Consider the following 14,972-nt stretch of genomic DNA (forward strand, 5'->3'; position numbering starts at 1 on the left):
TTTTTTAAAGCCTTGCTATGGCATTATAAACTTACTTGCTATTTATGTTCAATATTAAATTTTTGAAAAGTCCTTAAAATTTGAACTGAATCTGTTATAGGTTGCTTTTACTAATTAAACTCAATGATTTCAAATGTTCATAGTTCTCTGGACTCTCTTCTGTACATAATTTTTTTTTTTTTAAATAGAGACAGGGTCTTGCCATGTTGCCTAGGCTGGTCTCAAACTCCTGGGCTCAAGCAGTCCACCCATCTCGGCCTCCCAAAGTGCTGGGATTACAAGTGCGAGCCACCAATGCCCGGCCTACATAAAATATTACTGTAAGAAATGATATTTCCATAATTTTTTTTTTTTTTAATAGAGACAGGGTCTTGCCATGTTGCCTAGGCTGGTCTCAAACTCCTGGGCTCAGGCAGTCCACCCATCTCGGCCTCCCAAAGTGCTGGGATTACAAGTGCGAGCCAGCACGCCCAGCCTACATAAAATATTACTGTAAGAAATGATATTTCCATAAGAAAAAAGTTCAGAAGCAGTTACATTAGTAGGGAAGAAAAAGACTACTCCGAAGGTTATCTTCTGAATAAGTGCAGCCGTGTATATTGTCAAATAAAAGACTAAAGAATTTTGGAAAGACTTCTGTGAAACTTTGAGAAGCTCTTTTTTAAAAAAAATTTTTTTAGACGCAGTCTCACTTTGTCACCCAGACTGAGTGTAGTGGCGTGATCTCAGCTCCTGTGTTCAACCTCAGCCCCTCCTGAGTAGCTGGGATTACAGGCACACACCACCACACCCAGCTAATTTTTGTATTTTAGTAGAGACAGGGTTTCACCGTATTGGCCAGGCTAGTCTCAAACTTCTGTCCTTGGGTGATTCGCCCACCTCGGCCTCCCAAAATGCTGGGATTACACATATTGCACCTGGCCGAAAAGCATGCAAACTTTTGATCAACACTAGATGCCCTTTTTTTAAATTGCAAATATTGAAACAGGTCTAGACTAGGGGATATACAAGGAAACTTCTTGTAGAGTTAAGGGAGGAGGAGACAGGGAGCTAGCTTTCCTAAAAGCACTGAGTCAGATTCCAGATGAAAAAGAAGTTGTAATAAAGCCTTCACTGACATGTCAACTTCTAAAATAAATTAATTGGTAGCATCAAGACTTCATAGAACTTTTACACATGAAACGGTCCTTTCCTCATGCCTATCAGAAATGAGGGGCACACTTTCCAGGCTAAATTTTGAACCAAATACCAAATAAGGGTTGTCCCATGTATGCAGAAAACCAATTTGCTACAGGGAAGGATCTTATCTATGTTGTTATGGTAATGAGGTCCACAGGCCCAGCTGTCATCTATATGCTATTCACATGTCAGATGATAAGGTTTTACAAATCTAACAGATTTCTCTTATTAATAGGTGGATAGAAGCATTTCAGGAAGGCACAGTATTGTAGCAGTATTGGTTTCATCTCTTCTGTGATTCCAAAGAGGTGGAATTTCATCAGATTGGAGTAAATGCAATTTGAAAATTGTGTAAAAATGAACACTGCCAAGATAAAGCCCACCAAACTCTTCATCAGTTAAAGAAATTGTTTTGTGAGGTATAAGTAATTGTTAAAAGGTGTCTGTTTTTTTGTGTATGTTATTTATTAAAATTTTGATGTTTACTTAATGGTCAGAATTGTTTCTGAGACACACTGAATTCTAAAGTACCATTTCTTTAGAGACCAGAAAAACTATCTTAATACTGTATTAACTGTTTGTGACATAGTCCACAGTTTTCTTACCTTACATTTTCACATTCTTACTGGTGGAAAGTCTTTGTAAGGAAAAAACACATAGCAAGGAGCAAATTTCCACAAAGTGCTTGGTTTAGGAATTGTGATTATTATAAAACTGCTGATGAAAAAAATGCATTCCTTTGAGTCAATAAACTTGGGTGAATTTTTGTATCTTTTAGTGGAAAAATATGGCCAGCTTCTACCTCAGTAACTATGAACTGAAATTTCAGCAAATTACCTAAAGTATTTCTATTGTTAGGTACCTCTTTGGCAAGAGTTAATATTACATCATCAAAGAATTATAGCAAATCTGAATTTTTTAAAACTGTGAGTCAGAATGAAAATGGTTTTATTTGCAGAATAGCACAAATAAGCAACTCTTTTGGCTTTTAAGTCCAGTCTTTAAAAAAAAAAATCTACCATTTCAAAACAAACATAAATGTATCATTTTTAAAATAGCAAAATATAGCATTATGCTACATAATATCCCCTGCTATTATAAGAGTTCTGAGCCCAAGCCAGTGATAGTATTTGCATCTAAAAGTAATGTTACATTTCTAAAAATATTGTGCTTTACAAATGGAACTGGAATTACTATATCAGAAAAGCACCATTCTAAGCCAGTAATAACTGAAATTCTATAGTATTCATTTTCAAAAGGTCTTTTTCTATCACTTTGTAATATCCTCCCTCGTAATTTAAAAAAAAAAAAAATCCTTTCTCTCTTTAAGCAGCTGTCAGCACACCTCCTTAGGAAAGATTTAGATTCATAATTCTGTGCACTTACTGTTTAACATATGAACTACCTTGTACATAAAACTGTTGATGAGCAGAAGAAAATGAAATAACATTGTGATACAGCCATTCCTGAAGTTCACAATATACAATTTATTAACTAAGTTTAAACTATAAATTATCTTAATGGCCATGAGTGGTGACTCATGCCTGTTATCCCAGCCATTTTGGGAGGCTGAGGCCAGTGGATCACCTGAGGTCAGGAGTTTGAGACCAGCCTGGCCAATATGGTGAAGCCCCATCTCTACTAAAAATACAAAAATTAGTTGGACATGGTGGCACGTACCTGTAGTCCCAGCTACTCGGGAAGCTGAGACAGGAGAATTGCTGGAACCCAGGAGGCGAAGGTTGCAGTGAGCCGAGATGGTGCTACTGCACTTCAGCCTGGGCGATAGAGTGAGACTCCATCTCAAAAAGAAAAGAAAAGAAAAATAAGTAAACAGCAAGGTTATTCAAATAATATTCTTTAAAGGGTATAGAGTTTTCCTTTCTGCTTCTAAATAAAGGATTTCCTAATTCAGTGTGATCCTTAACAGCAGTCACTAAGATTACTGAGTGCCTTTCTGGGGCGTTTTGAATGCTCTTTGGTGCAGCACCAGAGTCCCTACTAGATCAAGAGTTGGCTGCTGTAGTTTTTTGTGGCTATTTTTGTTTTGTTTGTTTGTTTGTTTGTTTGTTTTTTTGCCATGGAGTCATTTTAAATGTGTTGCAACCTCCTACACAATCCTAACATGCCATGTCCTAAGTCTTTCTGTCATAGCAGGTACACTACAATTTCTTTGTAGCTCACTTAATTTATATAAAGATCACATAAGTAAGGCTTCCATGTTAAAAATCCTTGCAGTTTCAGCCGGGTGCGGTGGCTCAAGCCTGTAATCCCAGCACTTTGGGAGGCTGAGGCGGGCGGATCACGAGGTCGAGAGATCGAGACCATCCTGGTCAACATGGTGAAACCCTGTCTCTACTAAAAATACCAAACATTAGCTGGGCATGGTGGTGTGTGCCTGTAATCCCAGCTACTCAGGAGGCTGAGGCAGGAGAATTGCTTGAACCCAGGAGGCGGAGTTTGCGGTGAGCCGAGATCGTGCCATTGCACTCGAGCCTGGGCAACAAGAGCGAAACTCCGTCTCAAAAAAAAAAAAAAAAAAAAAAAAAAAAAAAAAAAAAAAAAAATCCTTGCAGTTTTTAATGTATTCTTTTTGGAGGCCAAAGTTGTACCCTATAAAGTATTTCCTTCTGCTGCAGTCTGGCATTTAGCAAGACAAGTTATTTGGGTTTTCTTTCCCTCCTCTTGAGTTCTCAGCCTTCTGACTACAAGGTTTGGCTCAAGCCTTGGAATCTAAAAAATATCAGCCAGGCTGTTCTATTTTGCAAGACCTGGCTGAATCATGAACCATTTCTGAGTCTGAAGAGAGTCAGGGGGCCGCACGTGGTGGCTCACACCTGTAGTCCCAGGGGTTCCCCTGTAAAGGGGCCGCACATGGTGGCTCACACCTGTAATCCCGGCACTTTGGGAGGCTGAGGCAGGCAGATCATGAGGTCAAGAGATCGAGACCATCCTGGCCAACATGGTGAAACCCCGTCTTTACTAAAAATACAAAGATCAGCTGGGTATGGTGGTGTGTGCCTGTAGTTGCAGCTACTCAGGAGGCCGAGGCAGGAGAATCACTTGAACCCAGGAGGCGGAGGTTGCAGTAAGCTGAGATCATGCCACTGCACTCCAACCTGGTGACAGAGCAAGATTCCGTCTCAAATAAAAAAAGTTTGAGAGGGAAGAAACCTGGCACAAACTAACAGTCCCTTTAATTAAATGTAAAATGCATGTGACTGTATTAGCAATTGGCATATCCCCACGGAGGGTTTAGAAGAATGTTTAGTCTTTGTGGAAGCTATCCAATTATCATTCTTCCAAAAAGATGTTTTAAATGTGGATGGGTGTTACATTCCCCTGCCCTTTTATCAGTCCTTCATAACTTACTAAAGCTGATCAATTATCATTTATTTAACCTGGCTCATTCAGTGTCAACTAAGAACCTAATTATATACAATTTATTGTAAAAAAAAAACTATAAAAATATCTTTTGATAGCTAATATTTAGAGGTAAAAATGATACTAGGTGCAATCTATGAATGGGGAGAAAAGTGTAATTAGTATATAGATCCCTAAAGTACTATATTTATTATACAGATGTGTGTGCCTGTGCTTCCAGCAAACCCTTTTTCAGGTGTCTCCTTTAAATTCATGAGGAGAGAGGGCATTTATAAAGCTAAGCTTAAAACAATGCTAAGCATAACGCAGATGAGACACCACGCTGACCCAGTGGAAGGCTGGCATTCTTAGTGAGTGTCTCCAACTCATAGTCCACCTTTATCTGTGGCAGCTATAAATGTACAGGACCCACCAGAGTCCTAAGAAAATGAGAGCATTTATCTCTGCTGTCATCCACGTTCTAAACCTCTTTCCAATCTCTTTTCCCCTTTTCTGTAATATACCCAGCATCCCCCATTGTCTTTTGGTTTCCCAAGATGCTTAATTCTTTGGTTTAGTAGCATTTCTTAAAATGAGATCATCAGAACAATCCTTGATTTACATGAATGCTGTAATGACACAACAAAGAGAAGGCGACAGTTTTAAAGTATAATTGTCAGCCAAATGCATATTTTATATTTGGTTCATAGAATATATCTAGATGTGGGGAAAGTCTCCTATTTGGTAATTTAGTTAAATGTAAATGTTTTATCACAGCATATGTTGGTATGTTTTGAAGTGTGCTTACATTGTGTTCAGCTTTTGAAAAGTTTGAGTTCCATTTTAGTCAAATGTAGTTAATGGGATTTCCAGAGATATATATTCTGTTTTCTTATTGTACTGCACATTCCTTGAAGGCAGATACTGTACTTAATATATCAGTTTCTTCCATAATACTGCCCTAGGTCTTTTTAGTTTTTAAGAGACTGGGTCTCACTATGTTGCCCAGGCTGACTCAGATGCCTGGACTCAAGCAATCAGTCCTCCCACCTCAGCCTCTGGAGTAGCTGGGACCACCAGGCCTGGCTTCCTGGGTCTTTCAGGAGAGAATATGTGTTCAATTGAATAGAAGAAAGGACAGGATTCTTGTCATCAACAACTCCAACAGAGTCCCTAAATATCCACATTGTAACCTAGATCTTACGCCTGTCCTGCAAAGGCACATTTGCAACTACCTATGGTTATCTATAGGAGTCCTCAAACATCTCGGACTTTACATGAGTAAAACTCAACTTTCTTCCCATTCAAACCTGTTTGTTTTCTTCTGTAAGAGAAAGATACCATCTGAGGCTCCAGAATCTGCCTCCAACTCTCAACAGACTGCAATTACTCTTGTATCCTTCCCATCCTCATCGCCTTGCTGTTACTACATAGGCCCTGTTTCAAGTTCTTGTTACTTGTTCCTGTGTTGGCAGTAACATCTAATTCCAATGCCTTTGTGTGGTCCCATTTTAAACACTGCCAGAGCAATCTTTGAACAATGTAGCTCTAATCTAGTTTCATCCCCAGGTCCTCATGTTTTAGTGGCTTTCCCAGTGGCTTGGCATGAACACTTCCTCAGTTGTCATACACTCCAGCTAACTCTGACCCAACGTCTTTCTCTGTTGACATAGTTTCCTTTTTTTCTTCAGTCACCCAATTCGAATCTCTGTTTATCTAAGACTTTTCTGTGATAACTGCCCCATAGTCTTTCTCTCCCCTGTTCCTCCAGACTAGATCCTGTCTCCTTCCTGTAGCTCCCACACAGTCTTTAGTTCATAAGCTTTTGTGTGGAACCATCTGTCCCTAAAGACAACTTATTCGAGATTTCCCCACAGCATCTGGCAGAGTGCCTTGGAAGCAGTGGACACCCAGTATTTGCTGAATTAAATTCCTTCCTATGAGTCCCTTCTGATTTTGTTGTTCCCTTTTTTTTTTTTTTTTTTTTAAAAGATGGGGTTTCACCATGATGGCCAGGCAGGTCTTGAACTCCTGACCTCAGGTGATCCACCCACCTCAGCCTCCCGAAGTGCTAGGATTACAGGCGTGAGTCACCGCACCCGGCCAATGGGACGTCGCACTGCATGGGCTGGGAATCAAACCCGGGCCTCCTGTGTGGCAGGCGAGAATTCTACCACTGAACCACCGATGCACCCTTTTTTTTTTTTTTTTTTTTTGAAGTGTCTCTAATACACGTATCATTCTGGGGCTTATGCCACTTTCATCTTCTAAAGGAAAATCTTATTTATGACATTTTCCCTTAAAAGAGATCATTGTTTTGAGGAGGATTTTTTTTTTTAAAGATAAAGGTAGTAGGAAATTTTTTTAAAGCCTAAATATCAAATTCCTTTTCGTTTGGGGTTAGGGGAAGGGATGAAGGGAGAGCAACTTGCTCTTTTATATGAGTTGGTCATGGCATGTAAGAACCAATCTTGAAATACCATTTTTTTCTAAATGACTTATTATGTATTTCTAGAAATACTTTGTACTTAAAGTGATAACAGTTTGTATCTTATTGTCCATATATACTTTATAAATAAAAATTAGCATTGTAAATAATGTTCATATGTATTATATTTATACAAAATAAATTTACTATAATTTCTTCGGCTGGTGTGATGGTCCCCTCCCTTCTACCCCCAAGACGGTCTCGCTGTTGCCAGGCTGGTGTGTAGGCCTGTAATCCCAGCTATTTGGGAGGCTGAGGCATGAGGATCACTTGAACCCAGGAGGCAGAGGTTGCAGTGAGCCAAGATCACACCACTTCACTCCAGCCTGGGCAACAGAATGACACTCCATCTCAAAAATAAAAATGAACTTCATTTACTTCTTTTCCCGAAGCATAATTAATGGAAACACTTCTTCGCCTACAAATGATGTTCCTCAAATGGCTTCTACTTTCAAGTTTTAACAAGTCAACTTATTGTGACTTGGTGAACTAACTGTGTGACAAGGGGTGACCACAACCATCACTACAGGCATACATATTCTGCACCAAGAATAGAGAAGAGGTCTCAGATTGCCTGTTTCCATTGGGCCTTCAGTGTAGTCATGCCCTGCACAACAATATTTCAGTCAAGGACAGACCACATACACAACAATGGTTGCATAAGATTATAAACCCCTGTTTTTACTGCACTTTTTTTCTTATATTTATTTTTCTAAAGGACGTGCTGTACTTTTTTATGTTTATGTATCTGATGCACAAATACCTACCATTGTGTTATGACTACATCCAGTATTCAGCACAGTAACATGCTGTGTACAGGTTTGTCCTGGGGTTGTGACCTAACAGCAATACAGACTACAACATACAGCCTAGGTGTGTCTAGGCTAGACCATCTAGGCTTGGGTAAGTATGCTCCATGATGAGCGTACGTACTTAATGAAATCACCTAAGGACTCGTATCTCAGGACATGTCCCTGATGTGACTATACTTTCATAATTTTCACCTTTGGGACCAGCTTATGGGTACTGGCAGGGGGTCTCCCTTAAAACCAAACCAAACATACAACAAATAATGCTAAAAGGTAGAGGTGGACTTTTTTTTTTTTTTTTTTAAAGCACAGAGTCACTCTTGCCCAGGATGGAATGCAATGGTGTGAACACTGGACCAGACTTCTGGGCTCAAGCAATCCCCCCACCTCGGCCTCCTCAGTAACTAGGACTACAGTCCTGCAGCACCATGCCTGGCTAGCTTTTATTTTTATTTGTTTTAAAGAGATGAAGTCTCACTATGTTGCCCAGGTGGGTCTCAAACCTCTGGCATCAAGCAAGCCTCCTGCCTTGGCCTCCCAAAGCTCTGGGGGCAGGAGCCACTATGCTCGGCAGAGGTCAATTTTTAATGAGGGAGAAAGCATATTTTTACTTGTTAGGGAATTTCATGCCTTGATCCCTGTCCATCTGCCTAGTTCCAGAGAGAAACGGTTGCTGGGAATGAGATATTCTCATTCCCAGCAAACGTTTATTTTTCCTTCCTTTGATTTCTGCCCTGTCTGTGGCTGCTTTCCTACAGTGCCGACCTAAGCAAGGTAAAACAGAAATTTCATGGTAAAACAAAGGAGACTAAATATTAAAAAAAAAAAAAAAAATTCAAGAATGCTTCAAAATCTAAAGCACAGAATACTGTGCACACAGGGCAGTTACTCTTGTCATCCCTTGCTGCTACAGGTAGCAACCATCAGAAAGTGATGTACCACTAATGTTTCTTCATTTCACAATTTAAAAAGAAAAAATGTAGAGGCAGGGTTTTGTTATCTTGCCCAAGCTGGCCTCCAAATGCTGGCCCCAAGTGATCCTGCCTTGGCCTCCCAGCAGCCACCTTGCCCAGTTCTCATTTCATAAATCCAACTAGCAGGCATTGTCCTATGTGTTTGGTAATACACCCTGAGCAAAACAGCCAAAAACCAGCCGTTGAGGAACGAACACACGAACACGAACACACACACACACACACACACACACACAGAGAGAGAGAGAGAGAGAGAGAGAGAGAAACATTCTGTCATCCAGGCTGGAGTGCAGTGGTGTGATCTTGGCTCACTGCAGTCTTGACCTCTTGGATTCAGGTGATACTTCCCCCTCAGCCTCCAAGTAATTGGGATGACAGGCATGCACTAGCAGGGCCTGCTAATTGTTTTGTAGAGACGGTGTTTCGCCATATTGGCCAGGCTGGACTCGAACTCCTGGGCTCAAGTGATCCGTCCACCTCTGCCTCCCAACTTGCTGGGATTACAGGCGTGAGCTACCGTGCCCGTTGTCTAGTGATTATATTCTTGCCCCGTTTAGCCATTACATCTCTTTAGTCACAATAGTTTGTAAGTGAAACTTTGCCTTACCAGATGAGTCGGCCTCAAGCTTGTCATTATAAAGTTTAAATGTGATTGGAATCTACCCAGAGCCCAGTTTTCCAGAAATTAGAAACAGATATGCCTAAGACCCAGAGGGTTATTTATTACACAAATCTGAAACATTGACTCAAAATTTTCCCTAATGCCCACCCTGGGCATATGAGCTTAAACCTTTGCAGGTGGCTTCAAAAAAATACCTCGCTGGTAACGCGCAGCTCTGGCGGGGCACTCTACCTCCAAGCCAAGAGGGGGCAGTGGACTCAGAGAGCCACGATGCGGCCCTCTGATCCCTTCACCCCACCCTGGGAACGTCACGACCTCCTCTCGCCGCTTCTCCCCGTCGCTAATGCGCAGGCGCAGGCGGGATCGCGCACCGCCGAGCAGAGCGAGGGGTCACGAACTCTGACCTGCCCCAGCACACAAACCCAGAAAGCTCCCTTCTCGGTGATTCTGGATTCCCGCCGTTCCCGTCAGCTTCCTCCAACCTCTCTTCCCGGACGGAGTGCCCCCCATCCAGCAGTGGCAGCCGCGAGACTGTCGCGTCGGCGCCCGACGCAGGAGACAGCGCGGCGCAGAGGCGCCGGTAAGAAACGCTAGGTGGGAACACCGGCGACCGCGCCGGGGGTAGGGATGAGGGGGTGCCCTTCACCCCAACCGCCAACCGACTCAGTCCCAGCGCATCCCGCGGGCTGCGCACTCCAGCCGGCGGCGCTGTTCGGTCTGGGAATGCCGCTTTGAGGGTGTTCGGGTTGGGCTGGGAGCCCGGAGCTGTGGCGCCGGATGCATCCGGGGCCGCGGGGGAGGCGCGGGCGGCGGGACGCGGGGCCGGACGCCGAGGGCTCGGCGCACACAGCCGCCTCTCCCGCGGTCCTCGCCGCAGCGCCTCTGACCTTTAACCTGCGGGGAAAGCTTCCGCGGCGCCGCTGTTTTCCCCGCCCCGGGGAGCCGCGCCGGGGCCTAAAAGGCGCATGGCGAAAGCGGGCACCGGTGGGACCAGTGGGAGGCCGACCCTCGGCTGGGGACCGCAAGCCCCAGCCTGCATCCCGTGCCTAACTCTCTTGCCTGCAAGGGACGGACAGAATGACGCCCTCCACTTTCACTTTTCCACGACGAATCGGACCAGGGTCGTCGCTGCCTGCAGACCTGGATCTTACAAGAAGTGAAACGGCCCAGTGTCCTCACTGCACTGAGCACGTCCAAGCTTCCGGTAGCTCTTTTGTTAAGAAATTCTTCCTCCAGCTCGTGCAGATACCATTTTTGTGCAGTGTGAACGTTGCCAAGTTGTCCCATAATCTTCAGTAAGTAGGTCAGCCTTTAAACAAGTAACAGGAAAGGAAAAGCAGAAGACCTAAAATTAAGGCCTTTAGGGTTTTTATATATCTAGAAGTTCTAAATAGACCTTCAATTTTGAGGGCTTTTTGAACCATTTCTGCTGTGTGGTTGATGATACTCGATTGTTTTTAAACTTTGTCTAAGTCCAGTTAGTAAATCGGAAAAAGTGATGTGTATTTCTGTCATCGAGAGTGGGTCACATGAAATGCTGCTAGTCTTAGTTTTTCAAGGGGCGTGTTAGTTTCTTCTAGGAAAGGTTTTTTGTTTTGTTTTATAGAAATGGTGGTGGTCCTATTTCGTTGTCCAGACTAATCTCTGGCCTCAAGCTGTCCTCCTGCCTCAGCCTGTTGAGTAGCTGGAATTTACAGGCGTCTTTTTTTTTTTTTTGAGACGGAGTTTCGCTCTTGTTGCCCGGGCTAGAGTGCAATGGCGCGATCTCGGCTCACCGCAACCTCCGCCTCCTGGGTTCAGGCAGTTCTCCTGCCTCAGCCTCCTGAGTAGCTGGGATTACAAGCACGCGCCACCATGCCCAGCTAATTTTTTGTATCTTTAGTAGAGACGGGGTTTCACCATGTTGACCAGGATGGTCTCGATCTCTCGACCTTGTGATCCACCCGCCTCGGCCTCCCAAAGTACTGGGATTACAGGCTTCAGCCGCCGCACCCAGCCTTAACAGGTATCTTAAGGAAAGATTTTGAGGGAGCAAACATTCCCGAATTCTGTGTGTCTGCCACACAGTGTATAATCCTTGCTCTTGGGGAACTAAAACATTCAATAAATAATAGTATAAATACAATTCATTGCCTTTTTTCAATTACAAGAGCATTTGCATCCTCTTAAAGTCTTTACGAACTGTTTCTAGAAAAAATGCACCTTTAGATAAAATTTTACATACAATATTAGGAGTTAACAGAATCTGTTTCTGAATCCTAGTTAACAGCCTTAGTCTACACAATAAATGCTGAACCCTTCAAGAAAGACTGGGTTAAAAAACTATTTGAACCAATTTTTTTTTTTTTTTTTTTTTTTTTTTTTTTTTTTTTTGACATGGCCTTTCGTTGTTGCCCAGGCTGGAGTGCAGTGGTGCGATCTCGGCTCACTGCAGCCTCCGCCTCCCGAGTTGAAGCAATGCTCCTGCCTCAGCCTCCTGAGTAGCTGGGATTACAAGCACGCGCCACCATGCCCGGCTAATTTTTTGTATCTTTAGTAGAGACGGGGTTTCACCATGTTGACCAGGATGGTCTCGATCTCTCGACCTTGTGATCCACCCGCCTCGGCCTCCCAAAGTACTGGGATTACAGGCTTCAGCCGCCGCACCCAGCCTTAACAGGTATCTTAAGGAAAGATTTTGAGGGAGCAAACATTCCCGAATTCTGTGTGTCTGCCACACAGTGTATAATCCTTGCTCTTGGGGAACTAAAACATTCAATAAATAATAGTATAAATACAATTCATTGCCTTTTTTCAATTACAAGAGCATTTGCATCCTCTTAAAGTCTTTACGAACTGTTTCTAGAAAAAATGCACCTTTAGATAAAATTTTACATACAATATTAGGAGTTAACAGAATCTGTTTCTGAATCCTAGTTAACAGCCTTAGTCTACACAATAAATGCTGAACCCTTCAAGAAAGACTGGGTTAAAAAACTATTTGAACCAATTTTTTTTTTTTTTTTTTTTTTTTTTTTTTTTTTTTTTGACATGGCCTTTCGTTGTTGCCCAGGCTGGAGTGCAGTGGTGCGATCTCGGCTCACTGCAGCCTCCGCCTCCCGAGTTGAAGCAATGCTCCTGCCTCAGCCTCCTGAGCTGGGATTACAGGCGACGACCACCATGCCTGGCTAATTCTTTGTATTTTTTGTAGAGATGGGGTTTCACCATGCCATGCTTGTCTTGGGAACTCCTGACCTCAGGTGATCCATGTGCCTCAGCCTCCCAAAGTGTTGGAATTACAGACATGAGCATCCGGCTTAAACCAAATCTTAAAGGTCAGGTGGGCCGGACGTGGTGGCTCATGCCTGTAATTCCAGCACTTTGGGAGGCCGAGGCAGGTGGATCACGAGGTCAGGAGTTCGAGACCAGCCTGGCCAAGATGGCGAAACCCCATCTCTACTAAAAATAAAAAAATTAGCTGGGCCTGGTGGCTGGCGTCTTTAATTGCAGCTACTTGGGACGCTGAGGGAGGAGAGTCACTTGAACCCCCCGGGAGGCAGAGGTTGCAGTGAGCTGAGATGTTGCCGCTGTCACTCTAGCCTGGGCGACAGAGCCAGACTCTGTCTCAAAAAAAAAAAAAAAAAAAAGTTAGACGAATTTAAATGAGGGAGAAAATAGGAATATGTTGGGGAATAAAGAACATCAGAGTTTGACCTGAACCTAGGCCCCCTCTTGGAAGTGACGGTAAATGAGATGAGGATAGGGGGAAGTAGGATTAGAAAAGAACTCACCCTTGTGTTCACAGTGCCAGACACCTTGCGAATACATAATAAATATTGAATGAATACCAAGGAAAGGGGTTAAACCTTTGTCCCTTTGCCGTTAAAGTAGCATTGATGGTCTGAAGCTGGAGAATAAGGATGTGATTCAGTTCTGTAAGTCATTTTGTGAATGCCTAGCCCATAGTAAGCACTCAGAAGTAATTGCTGAATGGAAGAAAATTGAATAAATTATTGAGCCAACGAATATGACCATTTTTAAGGCTCTTGGTACACATTGGCAAATTACTCTTCTAGGAAGGTTAAAAAAAAATCTAACCTTCTACCAGCATTCTATAAAGAATGTGTGTGTTGGCTGGGTGTGGTGGCGCATGCCTGTAATCTCAGCACTTTGGGAGGCCAAGGTGGGCAGATCACTTCAGGTCAAGAGTTCAAGACCAGCCTGGCCAATATGGTAAAACCCTTTCTTTACTAAAAATACAAAAATTAGGTGGGCATGATGGTGCATGCCTATAATCCCAGCTACTCTGGAGGCTGAGGCAGGAGAATTGCTTGAACCTGGAGGTTACAGTGAGCCAAGATCATGCCATTGCACTTTAGCCTGGGCAACAAGAGCAAAATTCCATCTCAAAAAAAAACCAGAATGTGTGTGTTGCCTTATCTTTGGAACATGTATAGTCATGTGTGATGAGGACGTGTTCTGAGAAATGCATCCGTAAGTGATTTCATCACATACGAACATCATAGAGCATACAAAACTAGATGGTATAGCGTACCATACACCCATGCTATACAGTGTAGCCTGTTGCTCCTAATGTACAAACCCACACAGCATCTTACTGAATTCTGTAGCGGTTTTAATACTGTGTAAGTAAAACATCTAAACATAGAAGAGGTACAGTAAAAATACAGTATTGTGGGTGTAATCTTGTGTACCACTATTGTATATGCAGTCTCATTCATTGACTAAAACATCATGCAATACATGATTATATATTGATCTAGTGATTCCCTGGATTTCATTCAGATACACCAATAGTTTATCTACTCAAGTTTTCATTATGCGGTTTCTTCTTTGAGTCTAATGCACCAATACACTGATATGGATTTTAGGATTTCTGGGAAAGATTTCTTAAATTATTTTTTATTTAATTTTTGTGGTAATATTTGTATTTAAGTAAAATTTTAAAGGACGAAACACTTACTCAATGAAAAATAAGTCTCCCTCCCATTCCTGTTCCCAAACTTGCATTTTCTTTCCTTGGAGGTAGTTATTGGAACCATTTTTTTTTCTTACGTGTCCTTTAAGGTGTAGTTTTTCTTTTTTTTGAGACAGAGTCTCATTCTGTCACTCAGGCTGGAGTGCAGTGGTGTGATCTTGGCTCACTGCAATCACCGCCTTCCAAGTTCAAGGGATTCTTCTACCTCAGCCTCCTGAGTAGCTGAGATTAAGAGCACTGGCTGCCATGACCATCTAGTTTCTGTATTTTTAGTAGAGATGAAGTTTCACCATGTTAGCCAGGCTGGTTTTGAACCCCAGATCTCAAGTGATCAGCCCACCTTGGCCTCCCATAGTGCTGGGAATACAGATGTGAACCACCGGGACCGGCCCAAGTGTAGATTTTCTTGTCTTTAGGCAGCATTTTAAAGTTTTCTTTGCCTACCTAGATCTTGCATGTTTCTTACTGGGTTTATGCTGAGTGTTATGGGCTGAATTGTGTTCTCCCACAAAGTCATGTGAATCCCAAATTCCTATGTTGATGTACTAACCACCAGTAC

At 42.7% G+C, this 14,972-nt stretch overlaps 2 protein-coding genes across 11 annotated transcripts in view; both read left to right on the top strand.

The window, feature by feature from the left end:
• FGD6 (FYVE, RhoGEF and PH domain containing 6) overlaps positions 1–7,140 on the top strand; it is a 151,587-nt gene extending 144,447 nt beyond the window's left edge. The window contains exon 21 of the mRNA XM_003929577.4: positions 1,415–7,140. Coding sequence (XP_003929626.3) covers positions 1,415–1,451 — 37 coding nt within the window. The 3' untranslated portion in view covers positions 1,452–7,140. The remainder of the gene's footprint in view (positions 1–1,414) is intronic.
• A 2,628-nt stretch (positions 7,141–9,768) lies between these two features.
• Positions 9,769–14,972, top strand: part of NR2C1 (nuclear receptor subfamily 2 group C member 1) — a 51,847-nt gene continuing 46,643 nt past the window's right edge. For 4 of the 10 annotated variants that reach the window (XR_012518367.1, XR_012518368.1, XM_074402400.1 and 1 more), the window contains exon 1: positions 10,260–10,730. Coding sequence is in view for 4 of the 10 variants with exons in the window: in XM_074402400.1 (XP_074258501.1) it covers positions 10,513–10,730 (218 nt within the window). In the remaining 6 variants the exon portion in view is untranslated. Of the gene's footprint in view, positions 10,016–10,258; positions 10,735–11,981; positions 12,095–14,972 lie in introns of those variants that run through there. The other 6 variants (XM_074402402.1, XM_074402406.1, XM_039472353.2 and 3 more) reach the window with 6 other exon arrangements.

Source organism: Saimiri boliviensis, chromosome 7 (assembly GCF_048565385.1).
Source record: "Saimiri boliviensis isolate mSaiBol1 chromosome 7, mSaiBol1.pri, whole genome shotgun sequence".
NCBI classification, from domain to species: Eukaryota; Metazoa; Chordata; class Mammalia; order Primates; family Cebidae; genus Saimiri; species Saimiri boliviensis.